This window comes from Gambusia affinis, linkage group LG14, assembly GCF_019740435.1.
Source record: "Gambusia affinis linkage group LG14, SWU_Gaff_1.0, whole genome shotgun sequence".
Taxonomy (NCBI): domain Eukaryota; kingdom Metazoa; phylum Chordata; class Actinopteri; order Cyprinodontiformes; family Poeciliidae; genus Gambusia; species Gambusia affinis.
In genome coordinates, this window is record NC_057881.1 from 1646417 (window position 1) to 1659845 (window position 13429).

General features: G+C 37.4%; 1 protein-coding gene across 1 annotated transcript; it reads left to right on the forward strand.

Annotated features, from left to right (window-relative positions):
* The first annotated feature begins 469 nt into the window (after positions 1-469).
* Positions 470-13128, forward strand: si:ch1073-513e17.1 (sialin). The gene is made up of 11 exons (XM_044138343.1): positions 470-634; positions 3297-3432; positions 4400-4617; positions 5123-5356; positions 6324-6498; positions 6575-6693; positions 7824-7985; positions 8863-8995; positions 9069-9216; positions 10174-10264; positions 10539-13128. Exons 2-11 carry the CDS (start codon positions 3357-3359, stop codon positions 10701-10703), a joined length of 1521 nt encoding a protein of 506 aa, XP_043994278.1. The 5' UTR covers positions 470-634; positions 3297-3356; the 3' UTR covers positions 10704-13128.
* Positions 13129-13429: the final 301 nt, after the last annotated feature.

Below are 13429 nucleotides of genomic sequence, written 5' to 3' on the forward strand. Positions count from 1 at the left end.
AAACAGAATCAAAATTATATGAAATATATTTATAATAATTGTGTTTTAAATAACTGTATTTAAGAAAACAATAATATTTGAATATTTTCAGAAATATTGGGGCATTAAAAAAATCAAGCAGTCGAATATTTTCTTGTTATATTTCACTTGCTATATGCTTTCAAGTATTGAAATATACTCTAAAAAGTCAACTAAATCAGCAAAAATTTAAATTCTGACGATTGTAAAGAGTTCACGAATCATTTGAAGACGTTTTTTCTTCTAATTTTTTTATATTTTCAAAATATGTGACAAAATACCACATTATTAAAAATACGAAAACACCGTTTTAATAATTTAATTTATTTAAAGCGTTTATTCACATCTGTAGCGCCTCCACTACTTGTTAAACAGATGAGCACAAGGAGCCAATCACAAGCGTCAACGTCATAATCCTTGCACAGATTGATAAATCATTCTTACCGCACTCACGTCCGGGTCTCAAACAAGGCGTAGCGCTTCTGCATGGTTTGTTGATCTGTGTTCCTCGAATCGTTGTTCCTCATGTGACTCTGTTGAAAAACAAGCTGCTTTGTTCAGTTTTTGCCTTGCCGGGAGAAGCTTTATGTTTGTTTGCTTGATTAGAATTAAGAAGGTAAGATTTAATTTTAGAAGTACAGTTTCAGGTTTTTACTTACCTGCTACTTCTCAGTTACAGTGAAGTTGTAAACCTGATCTATTTTCAGATCAGGTTTCGGTTTTTAGTGTCTCTGACAGCGATGAAAACTGACGCCCTTCAAGTTTAATTTTTACTTTTCTGTCAATGGATTACATATTAAAGTTGTTTATTTTAAGCCAAAATTTCCCAGTATTTTCTAATTTTTTGATTTAAGGAACAGAAGCTTAAAGTTAACGTGTTAACTTTAGTTTTATATTTCACTAACCACGCATACGGATAAAACTCACAGTGGGTGATACAGTATAGTTAAAACGCAGTAAAAACTGACAATTTAATGTTGTTTTTTTAGGTGACCTGAAGTGAATTGGTTGATTTTTACAGACAAGTCTGAAGTGAATTTTTAATCCTGTGGTATATTTGAAAACATCACGTCTGGTTTCTAAAATACAGAACAGATAACCAAATGTTTCCATGTAAGAGCTTTGTTTTGCTACGTCCTCCATGTTTCCTCTTTTTGCTGCTAATTTGTCCTTTTCGCTTGAAGTTCATCTGCGATTCAATAACGCATTGATTGTTCTTGACAGGAATCCTGATGAATCATTGCTCTCATACTTGCTGGGACTTGCTTTAGTCTCGTGACAAATTATAAATGTATGTTTTATCTCCACTTACATCTGATATTGAATTAAGTAAACTACACAAACAGTTTCTTTAGATAAGTTTATTAAAATATGCAGTTTAATGACTCTGATTCCAAGAATATGGACTTTTTCTAAGGTCCAACTTCTTGGAAACCTTGAAAAAAAAAAGGTTTTTGGATATATTTTTTCAAATTTCTGCTTATTTTTTCCCTAGTAAGTGTGTCAATGTTTTTTCAGTAAATTATGAGTTTTGCCAGTAGCTCCTCCTGAAGAACTTTTTATGTTCTTCCACAATTTTATTGTTTGTCCAAATGTTTTCCAGCAAACCAACATTCCTTTTCTTCATCAGTGGAGACTTGCACAGTGAGCATTTGTAGAGTCCATAGCAGTTGAGTTCAGCACATGTTACTTGTCATGAATAAAACTTCTTGCAGGTAATTCTGTGGGGTTTTTTTTTAAGCTCTCTGGGAGGATTTCTTAACTTCTCTGCTTCTTTTGTAAATCCTTCCTGCTTCTTATATCCTGTTGTGCTTTTTACATTTGAGGTTTAATTTGAATCATTTTACAAACTCATAAACACCTGATCACTTTCCCCTGATGTGTAAAAAATACAAGAAAAGAGGATGTGCTTTCTTTCTTTACCATCACTTTATCTACTTCCTGTTTCGCTCCACGACATTTCAATAGTTCGTAATTAAAGCAAAGTTTAATTAGGAACTTCCTCAACGCTTTGTTTCCTCAACATTTAGTTTCGCTTTACTGTTGTAAAGCGAAACTAAATGTCAGGCTGCTGTCAAGGTGGTTCTGTCCCAGACTATTTGTTTAATTTCCAGTAGGTTTTCACAAATGCTGAAAAATGTGCAGAAAGCAGATAGTTTTTGTTGATGTTGCAGTTGCACATAATGAGACTTTAGAAGTGAAACAGGCCCACAGCATTACCCAACCTCCACTGTGCTTATCATTGACTCACCTGGAGTTTTTGTTGTTGGAAAGTTTAGTCTGAATCAGGTAAAATCCCCGAAGAGTTGAGCAAACTTCACATGTTTGTGTCAGAAGAGTACCAGTAGTAAGTATCGTAGATGACAACTGATGGTTGATATGGAGACTCGGTGGCTAAGACTCTCACAATAAGTAATTAATTGTATGATAAATCAAGATCAGCTGATTATTCATATTTTTTCAAAGGGCAGTTTTGTTTACAGAGTTTTCATAATCCATTTTATTTCTGTTTTTAGTTGTATGTCTTTTTTATTTTTGTTTTATTTACTGTTTTTTGTTGTTTTATTTTATTAAAAATATCTTCCTGTTCCAGTGTAAAGTGCTCCTTATAATATGGAAGTTTATTAGCCTTTGAAAGGGCAAATTATGATGCTGTTGTCAGCATATTACTTAAAATGGTCTCAAAATAACTATTTTTTGGACAGTTTGTTATTGTCAGGCCTGTTGGTGACTCTAGGACTTCATATTTTAATGCAGTGATGTTTGGAGACGTTTTTTGTGTGGTGGAAGATACATTTTGCTCCTCGTTTTCCTTCATTTCTCTCAGTTTAGACCAGTAGCTATTATTTCTGAATTTTTTTCCCCCACTGGATAAAATTAAAAGTTGAATTTCTCTGCATTTTTCAGTGATAATGTGCTCCCGGATTAAAATTAGGATTGTCTTAAAAGCTTCTTACATATCAAGGGTTAATGCATCCGTCTTCATGATTGAGAAAATGTCTGCAGATCTTTATATGTTCTGATCAAAATGGAAGTTTTGAAAGCAGTCTGCTGTTAAACTGTGAGCTGAGTTTCACTGGATGCCACTTGTTGTCTATCAGAACTGCTCCGCTGAAGAACGAGTTCAGATTACTGAAACAGGAAGTGGTTCCGTGAATCATCAAACTGCCTGAACATTTCTGCAGAATTTCAACAATAATCCCGATCAGCTGAAACTCCGTCACGCGTTCATCTCGCTTCCTCTCTGCTTTGTTGATGTTTTAATGACTTGTTTCCAGCTCAACATGGCTCAGTGACAGCGACCCACCGACCCATCCAGTCCGGCTCAGACGCCTGCCATGCCGCTGCCCAATGGCTGCTCCATCAACACCGATGAGAGCGGAGACACCGAGGTTCTCCTGGGGAAGGAGGCCGGTGAGTTTGGTTGGTTTGTTTAAATGTTAAAGCAAACAGCAGCTTTTTTCTCCAAAAGAGAAGCTGAAGATGGAGCAAGTTATTAGTATTATAATATGTTTCTTACTGGAAATTTGCTCAGATAAAACAACAATAATCAAATAAAATTTTATTTGTATAGCACATTTCAGCAGCAAGGCATTTCAAAGTGCTTTACATCAAATCAAACACAGAAACACAATAGAATCAACAATAAAAACAACATCAAGTCAGATTCCGTCAATAAATTTGTAATTGATTACGTTTCAAATTCAACTCTAAACAAGTGGGTTTTTAGTCGAGATTTAAAGGAAGTCAGTGTTTCAGCTGTTTTACAGTTTTCTGGAAGTTTGTTCCAGATTTGTGGTGCATAGATGCTAAATGTTGCTTCTCCTCATTTGGTTCTGGTTCTGGGGATGCAGAGCAGAACCAGAACCAGAACCTGAGAGTTCTGGAAGGTTGATACAACAACAGCAGATCTTTAATGAACACAATAATAGAACACAAATAAATGACTGAATAATAAAAAAATACAAGAAATGTATAAATAGTAAAAACATTATTAGTATTATTTAATTACTTATATTTTATTATTTTATAATTACTATTTTTTAATATTTATTCATTCAAACAAATGAATGTTTTCGAAGCCATTACTTCGAAAACAACAACAACAACAACAACAACAAAAATCAGTTTTAGTTTTCAGTTTTAGGGACAAAGAGCTTAATTTTCGGAGGGGTTCGCTAGAAGCAACGTCTCAAGGCATCAATGTCCCTGAAGACTCCACTAGCTTAGAGCTGCTAGGTCCAAACATCACAGCAGGAACAATTCAGAAAGACATTTTCACAGATTCTGCAACAGAGAGTCCAATTTTACCAAAGTAGAATTTCAAAACAAAGCAAACGGGAGTCATTTGACCTTTTGTATAATCCATTCCCGTCAACAGTTCCCCCTCGGTGCTGCTCGGCCCGTCTCAGCCTCGCCGTCCTCATGTTCCTGGGGATCTCCGTGGTCTACGGTCTCCGTGTCAACCTCAGCGTCGCCATGGTCGCCATGGTGAACGTCACCGACCCGGACGGAACCACGAACACCACGGCGGACCCGGCGTGTCCGCTGCCGGCGGGACCAGAAAACAGCAGCAGAGCCCTGCAGCAGCCGGAAGGGGTGAGCTCTACTGTTCCTCAAACTGTGGCTCCCGCGGGCGCCCCCTAGTGGTCCGCAAGGTATTACATGTACACGTCACTTTATTTGCCTTGACGGGAGCTCAAACTGCGACGGTTGCAGTTAGCTTACCAGACGATTGTGCTTAAAAATAACAATGAATAAATGGCTTAAAGCTTACGTGTGTAACTTTTATATAATATATTTATTTACATATTTGTTTGGTATGTGACAGATAAACTGTGAAAAAAGTTGAGTTCTTCTGCCTTCTCCCAGTGCTAACTAGAAACAACCAATCAGAGCCAGGAGGCGGGACTTAGCGCTGTCAGTCACAATCTCATATGGAGCTGCTACCTTTTCCTCAGACTCTCAGTTAGTGAGAACTGCTCATTTTTATGACTTGGCTTGTTTATAATGCTCTGCTCACACGTCAGCACGGCTCTAGAGAGACATTTGAACAGACGCTGGTGTTTCTGTCCCCCGTTGACGGCTGATTGTGTCCCCACAGACCCCCCAGTTTCCCTGGGACTCAGAGACTCAGGGCTGGCTGCTGGGTGCCTTCTTCTTCGGGTACCTGTGCACTCAGATCCCGGGCGGCTACCTGGCCGGTCACTACGGCGGGAAGATCTTCCTGGGTATGGGTGTGTTTGGCACAGCTGTCCTCACCCTCCTCACGCCGCTGGCTGCTGGGTGGGGGTCGCGCTGGCTGTTTGCTCTGCGGGCCCTGGAGGGTTTCGGAGAGGTAGGTCACCTGGTTCTGTGTTGGATTCTTAAAGGGACGGTGGTACATAGGGCCATTTTATAGCACAAGTAGCTTGGGTACCTTCAGTTGCTATATGCTAAATAATGTATATCAAATATGAGTAACATTTTTACATCATAATTTAACACCTTGAAAATGTTTCATTATTATTTTTTTAATTCCTGCTGTTCCTGAAACTCTGCTTCCAGGAAGTTATCACAACATGGCTCCTCTGTTAACCCTTTAAACAACCTTTTTACCAGCATCACAGAGAAGTAGCTCCTTTAATGAGCTCAGCAGATGTTTGCTAATTGCTACTGGCTAGTCTGAAGGAGCTGCTTTGTGAGGCGGAAGCTCGTTAGCTCGTAAACTGCAAAAGAGGGGCAACTGTGTTCTCAAAGGCAGGGCTAAATCCTCTACGTGTTTTGCACATCTGAATGGTTGCCATGGAGATTAAAGAACTTCTCAAACATGCATGAAAGAATCAAGACAAAACATCTGGTTTGTTACCTCATTATAACATGACATAAAGCTGAAAAAGTGATTTTCCAAAATACTGGCTCTTTAACAATAATTTAAAGGGGACATATTATGCACTTTGTACTTCCATTCATGTTTCTACTGCTTCTAAAAACAAACCAACACTTTAAAAAAGACACCCAGGTCTCTATTGGCAATGAGTTAAAGTTTTTTGACATGTGGAAAATAAACTGTTTCCAAAAACCTTCAAAGTGTAACGTTATAAATCAGAAGGCACTGATTGCTAGGTTTCCTAGCAACCCCAGCAAAACCCAGCCCGTTACCTAGCAACACAAGCAGAACTCAAGCACGTTTGGTCAGCTGGTTTTACCGCTGAATGCGCTGTACAATGGCTGTTGGAAAAGAGAAGTGTTTTGTTGTTGTTTTAAATTTAAAAACTTATATTACCACTGCTACACATATTTGTAATTCATAATTTTGTATTCAGGGCGTGACGTTCCCAGCCATGATGGCGATGTGGACCCGGTGGGCTCCGCCCCTCGAGCGCTCCTTCCTGATCTCCCTGTCGGGTGCTGGGGGAAGCTTCGGCGCCTGCCTGGCGCTGCCGCTCACCAGTTACATCTGTGAACAACTGGGCTGGCCCGCTGTGTTCTACCTCTGCGGTCCGTGGAACAAACACACAGAAATCGCCTCCATTCAGCTCCTTTTTTATTAACGCTTCACGTCCTCGTCCCTCAGGATGCGCCGGGTGCCTCTGGTTTGTTTTCTGGTGCATTCTCGTGTCCGACGACCCTCGAACTCACCGTCGGATCAGTGAACAGGAGAGAGATTACATCATAAACTCTATTGGAGCTCAGGTGAGCTTCAACATCCTGGTTGTTTTGGTTCAGCTTTTTGTGTTTTAAACAGTTAATCATGATTAATTAGTTGTTCAAGTAATTTAGTAATCAATTAATCGTTAACTGGAGTATGCCGACCCAAAAGAAGGCCATGTGCTAAAAGAAAATCGTACTCAACTCGTTAAGCCAGAACTGTACAAAAAATACACATTTTGCCCTTAATTTGAAAAAAACGAATTTATCCGTAAAGATGTTTCCTTTGCTACAAATGATCAAGTGTTCAGCAAAGAAATTCTGTTATTGCATTTTACGCAATGAATGAAATGTTTATTTTTTATTTTTTTTTTTAATGAATTTGATTATTTGTTTACTGGTATATTTTTTTTTTTTACAGATTTTTAATATGTTATTAGGTTTGCAACTAACCTTTACAGTAATCAATTATTCTATCTATTATTCTGACGACTAATCAAATACTTTGATGATTAATCGAATAAAATTTCCCATTCTGGAGATTTTTCATCCAACTACTGAAGCCTTTTTATACATTATTAGGAATACATGAAGAGATGCAGACAAACAAATAATTCTGTTCTTTTTAAATAAAAAACATTTTACTGTCTAAAATGCAACAACAAAACATTTTAAATGCAAAATATATACATATAATCTGTAACAGTTTTGGCCTAATTACTGCTGTGAGTGTTTTGTTCTTTCAGAAAATAACTTTTTTTGAGTCTGCATAGCAGTTATTAATTAATCGATTACTAAATTCATGATTGTTTGAGTGATTGATTAATCACAATTAATGAGATTAATTGTTTCAGCTTTAAATTTTAAAATATAAGCTTAAGAGGTTCAATAAAAGGTCTGCAGAATGTGCCATTGTTTAATCTGATTAATCGTCAGACTGACAGATTACTAATCTGCTTTTCAAACTAAATGTTGGAGAAATTTCTGGCCTGTATTTTCTTCACTTCTCCTTCAGAGTTCCTGTTTCTGCTTTTTGCTTCTCAGATCTTATTGTTTACACGTAAAACTCATTTTTTTTAATCAGTACTAAACACTTCTGCTTGTTCATCTGTGTGTTGTTTTTCTCACAGTTTCCCAGATGCGAGTTAAATTTGTCTGCTATCATTTCCCTTCAGGGCGAAGGTCACGGCTGGTCGCTGCCTCTTGTGTCCATGGGGCTTTCCGTCCCGCTGTGGACCATCATCGTCACCCAGATGTGCTCCAACTGGTCCTTCTACACGCTGCTCACCTCCCTGCCCACCTACATGAACGACATCCTGCACTTTGACCTGCAGTCGGTGAGTTTCTGCTGCTCCGTCTGAAACTTACCTGTTCAACCAGGTTTCTATTGAGAGAACAGCAGAAACTCAAAAAATGTGAAAATGTGTTTTTTTTGTTCCTCATTTCAGAACAAGGAAATGTTTATTTCTTTTAATTTTGGTAATTCTGGCACACAAAGAATGAAAACCCAGATTTCCCCAGCAGTGGGGCTAACTGCAGCTTTGGCTTGAACTATTTCTGTAAATATTTCACTCTGTTTGTGATTAATCTATATAATATTTGAGTTTCCCTTTCTGAAATGAGGGACAGAAATACAGATTCTTTGTTTTAAACGTTTGACATTCATGCTGGATCTGCCATGGTTTAGTGTTTTCTATTTTTTGTTCTAGAAAATGTTTTTAGTTTAAACTCAGAAACAAAAATTGAGAACTTTGTTCTAAAATCCTTGCTGTCTTCAGCCAAGTTTAAAGGCTCGGGAGCCCAAATCTGTTGAGTAAAAGGTTTTTGAATGTTTGCGGCACAACCTGAGAGATATTAAAATAAAAGTAATAAAAGAGAAATATTTGGAGTTTATTAGAATCAAACATTTTCCATTTCAGAAAATATTAAGCGTTTATGCTCCATTTTCTACTTTTTCTGGTAGCAGGATCAATGAAAAATTCAGATATTAAAATAAATTAGCTTTAAAATCTAATTAGCTGTTTCTGTTTGGTTTTGTTCTGCATGTTGCTGTGGTTTACAGATTGAATTTACTGTGTTGTAGCATTTAATATTAACCTAATACAGTTAGATTTTTATTTAAAACGTTCATTTTATAATGAGTTGTAAAGATTTCATTCTGTTTGCTGGGTTTTATGTTAATAAATGAGTAACTTGCGTCTCTGTGGGCGTCAGAACGGCTTCCTGTCGGCGCTGCCGTACCTCTGCAGCGTTCCGGTCTCTCTGCTGTCCGGCGTGGCTGCTGATTGGCTCATCATGAGGCAGGTGTTCAGCATCACCAACGTGCGCAAGATCTTCACCTTTACAGGTCAGTGAGGTTACTTTTTCAGCCTAAACAGACTAGCTGCTGGGTTGCCATGGAGATACTCGTCTCGCTGCAGGCCTGCTGCTGCCGGCGCTCTTCCTCATCGCCGTCTGCTACGCCGGATGCAGCCACATCCTCACCGTCACCTTCTTCACGCTCTCCACCAGTTTAGGAGGGACCAGCTCCGCCGGAGTCTACGTCAACCAGATCGACATCGCTCCCCGGTGGGTGCCCGCTGCCATGGCAACCTTCTCTGCTCAAACATGGAGTCATGAGCTAACAGATTAGCATCTGAGCTGGAGGTGTTGCTTTCCACCTCCATTTCAAGAGATATAAATATTCAAAAACAAACAAACAAAAATTATTTTATTACAATAAATTTAAAAAATGCAGTTATGCATAAAATACATGAATAATGTCACGCTTAGCTAGAGCTTAGCTAGCTAGAGCTTAGCTAGCTAGAGCTTAGCTAGCAGAGCTTAGCTAGCTAGAGCTTAGCTAGCTAGAGCTTAGCTACCAGAGCTTAGCTACCAGAGCTTAGCTAGCGTTGACAGCAGAGGGCAGAGACAGACTGGCGCCAAGGTGTTTACTGACGATTAATTGTGATTAATCAATTATTAAAATGATCGTCAACTACTTTAGGAATTGATTCATCGTTAACTGGAGTGTACAGAAAGAACAACACAGTCAGATCAGAAACTAAACCAAAAATGTACAAATATATTAATATTTTGTATTTAAGATTTAAAAAAAGCAAACATTTTTGTAAATATGTTCAACCCAAAACTCCTTAGTAGACAGTTTTAGTCTGGTCCTTTGAATGTATTTCCTGATTTGGTATAAAAACATCTTAAGTGGTAGGAATAATCTGTGGAATAATTACCAGAATAATTAGGAGGCTAATCAATTAATCATCAGAATATGTAGTAGAATAACTGGTAAGTCATCAGAACAGTTGATAGACAAATCGTTTAATTGTCTGAATAGGATAATAGATAGTCAAAATAATCGATAAAATACTAAATTAGTAAATCAATTGTTGGTTGGAGCCTTAATTCTCCACACAACAATTGATTGTCGAAAAGTGGGTTATATGACGGCAGCAGAAAGCGTCACAGCCAACATAGGAGGAAAACTTTATATTTTTATCTAGATGTTTATTGTGTTTCTCTTCCTGGCAGGTACGCCGGATTCCTCCTGGGAATCACCAACACCTTCGGGACGATCCCGGGTGTTGTGGCGCCCATCGTGACGGGATACTTTACAGAAGATGTGAGTCTCCAAGAAATCTTGATGCTGAAATACTTCCAGCTTTTCTTTCCCGTCTGGTTTGGTTTCTGTTTGTTCTGCTCTAAACTGTTTTATTCCTAAAGTTTTCTTTTCCTCTGTTGGGTTTATTGCATAAAAATAAGACTTGTTTCTTGGAAGTTCAGCGTCATGAAAACAAGAAAAATAATTGTATAAACTAATTTTTTAATCATATTTTAACTCCAGTGAGGTATCTGCAGTGGTACACTGGGTAGATTGACCTCTGACCTCTCTGCAGCACACCATGGCAGGCTGGAGGAAGGTGTTCTGGGTCGCTGCTGGGATCAACATCGGCGGCGCCGTCATCTACACGATATTTGGCACCGGGAAGATCCAGGCGTGGGCCGTCGAGGAGGAAGAGAAGGAAGAAGAGGAAGAAGAGAGGGCAGTAGGTCCAAGTTGAGGAAAAACCAAAGAGAAGCAGCGAAGCTAAACGTGGCGAACGATTTCGGGGAATTAATCCACAGACTGACCCCAACGTTCAGTTTTCACGTCTTTGGCAACATTTTCTTCGTAATGTTTACATCACTTTAAAACTCTGTAATTCGCCTCTGATTTCTTACTTTCTTGCCTTCTAATGGTTCTGATTTCCTCGTCATCATTGAAGGTGGTCTTGCTCAGTGTTTGGGTTTATTTTTGGACTTTGGCTGATTTTTCACTCCGTATCAGTCGAGTTCCCAACCGTTTTCAGAGGAATGCTGTTAGTTTGATCGCTAAGCCTGTTAGCTCCGACATGTGAATCGTTCAGGAGCAAAGATGGATGAATCAGCACAACGATGACACACAGCAGACCAGTTCACAAGTTAAACCGTGTTGCTGTGCTCAGAGTGGAAATCAGAACCTTTAACAAAAACACCTCGTCCTTCAGTTAACCCAGAAAAATTCCAGAAATTCAACAGACAAGATGATTTCAAACTACAGCTACAATATCAGGAAAAATGTTGAATAATTTGGTCCTAAATAACACTATTAATTCTAATAAATCAGAGTTAATCCAGTTTATTCTATAAACTTAAGACTTAATATTTCAGCTGATATGATTCATGGCTTTAGTCCCAGTATTTTCTGGGTTTTTCTTCCGGTTTCTTAAAGACCAAAGTTGGAGTGACATTTCTTTTGTCTCCTCCAGTTTATTGAAAATCTGGGATGATGTCTGATATTAATGTTGCTCCTTTGCTGTTCTGCATCAGAGTCAGTTGCTGTTTTTGCACAAAACTTTGTCTATATTCTGCTAATGTTGAAAAAACAAAATTTTGTAATTCTGGTGTTTTGATTCTATAAGAAACACACTTAAAATCACAGGTGGATAACTTTATTCACGTGACAAGTCATTAAAAATAATATTAAACGGTTACATGAGATGTATTAATATTTCAGCGCTCGTCATCTCTCAGCCGTCAGAGAAACGTCGGCGTCTTGTTGAGGCGTTGGAGAGAGAAACCTCTGATATTTGGGAACAGAGACGTTTATCTGCAGCATTTTGGTAAAACTAAAAAAAAACTTTGGATTTAACTATTAAAAATTTTGCTGGACGATAAATTGTTGCAGAAGTTATTGTGATATTGTTTTAAGACCATTTTAAAGTAATATAATGGTAATAATGCAATTGAGTCTGAAGGCTATTAATAGAAATCTAAAATTCAGAACATAAAATCATGAATCCTGAATTTTACTTGTTTTGAGGGTTTTTATTTTTTTGAAGAAGTTTCTCTTCAGATCTGATTGGTTAAAAAAGTGAGGAAAACAATTGCATTAAATTTATTATTATCTTATTTAGTTTCTCCTGGTTTCCAGAGGAAAATATCTCCTTCATCCCAGTTAAATTATTTTAAATTACTATTAAAATTAGAGGTAGTGTCCAACAGCGCCTCCTAGAGGTTTACAATACAATAACAGACACAACAGCAACGATTCTATTTAAACATGTTGCCAAATAAAAATGCAGTAGCACTTACAAGATTATTTTAAACATATGAAAAGAATGAAACATTTTAATGTGAGGACATCTGAGCCTGCAGATGCTGAGTGAAGTGGTGAAATCAGGCAGTAACCGGATCATCTGAACTGTCAGTAAAATGGCTGCTGAATCTTTTCTGTCTGTTTGTTTTGCAGACAGACTGAAGCTGCAAAGATCCTTCACTGTCTGCAGATTCAAAGTTTAATTAATCTCAGGATAAAAGTGGTTCAGGCTTGAGTTTGTTTATTTAGATCCTGTTTGATTATTATTAAGAGTTAGTGATGATTCTTTTTTAAAAAGATTAAGTCTTAATTTCATGTTGTTGTTTTTTTTACAATTTATTCCACAATCGGTTTGTTACATTGCTTTGGTCTTGGCACTTTTTATTTGGTGTTTTATTTTTGAAATCAATGTTTTTGTTTACTTATTTAACCCCAAACTGCACATAAGCTGCTCAGAAACGTTTCAGTGTTACTGAGAACAAGACGAAGTTTTCTGTCTTCAGTTTGACCAAATGTGTGAAGGAAAAACTGGAATTTAAAGTGTCGTTCATTTAAATGAAACTCTTCAGGCGGGACCAGATGAAGCACTTTCACCAGCATCACTTAGACTGGAAGCACTTTTCACTTCAACATTTTAATAAATGTGAGGTTTTGTTATTTTACAAATTCAATTGTTTTGTTTTTATAAAATATAAAAATATCACAATCTCTGCAAATGTTTGCAGAGAAATAATTTCCATGTTGATGTTTATAAATGGGTGTCAAATGTTCTTCTGTGATCTGAAAAAGATGTAAAATATATTTGGGTTTTTTTAAAAGATGGGATTAAAAAGATCAAATTGCTGAAGATCAGCAGAAATTCTCTAAAATGTGTCTGGACTTTTCTTCAGAAATCTTTTATGTACATATTTAAAGATGTCATCTTTATACTTTAAGTTTCAGGTTTTTTACTTTTTTTAATAATTCGTGCAGTTTGAAGGTAAATGTTGATATTAACCTGTTTCTATATTTAAATGTGCAGTTTGTATCTGTCTTTGCTCCTGAGGCTTCAGGGAAGCAATTACTGTTAACCACTAGGTGGCGCAATACAGTAAACATCAGTTTCTGTCACATCACAATATTACTATTATTTGTGCAAATTGATAGCAATAATTTTTATTTGAAGTTTCT

Bases quoted from the DNA above. Each gene is read 5' to 3' on its own strand.
- si:ch1073-513e17.1 (XM_044138343.1), top strand. From the start codon at position 3,357: ATGCCGCTGCCCAATGGCTGCTCCATCAACACCGATGAGAGCGGAGAC. The intron at 5,357-6,323 runs GTAGGTCACCTG...TTTTGTATTCAG, and splicing joins CCCTGGAGGGTTTCGGAGAG to GGCGTGACGTTCCCAGCCAT. The intron at 9,217-10,173 runs GTGGGTGCCCGC...TCTTCCTGGCAG, and splicing joins CAGATCGACATCGCTCCCCG to GTACGCCGGATTCCTCCTGG.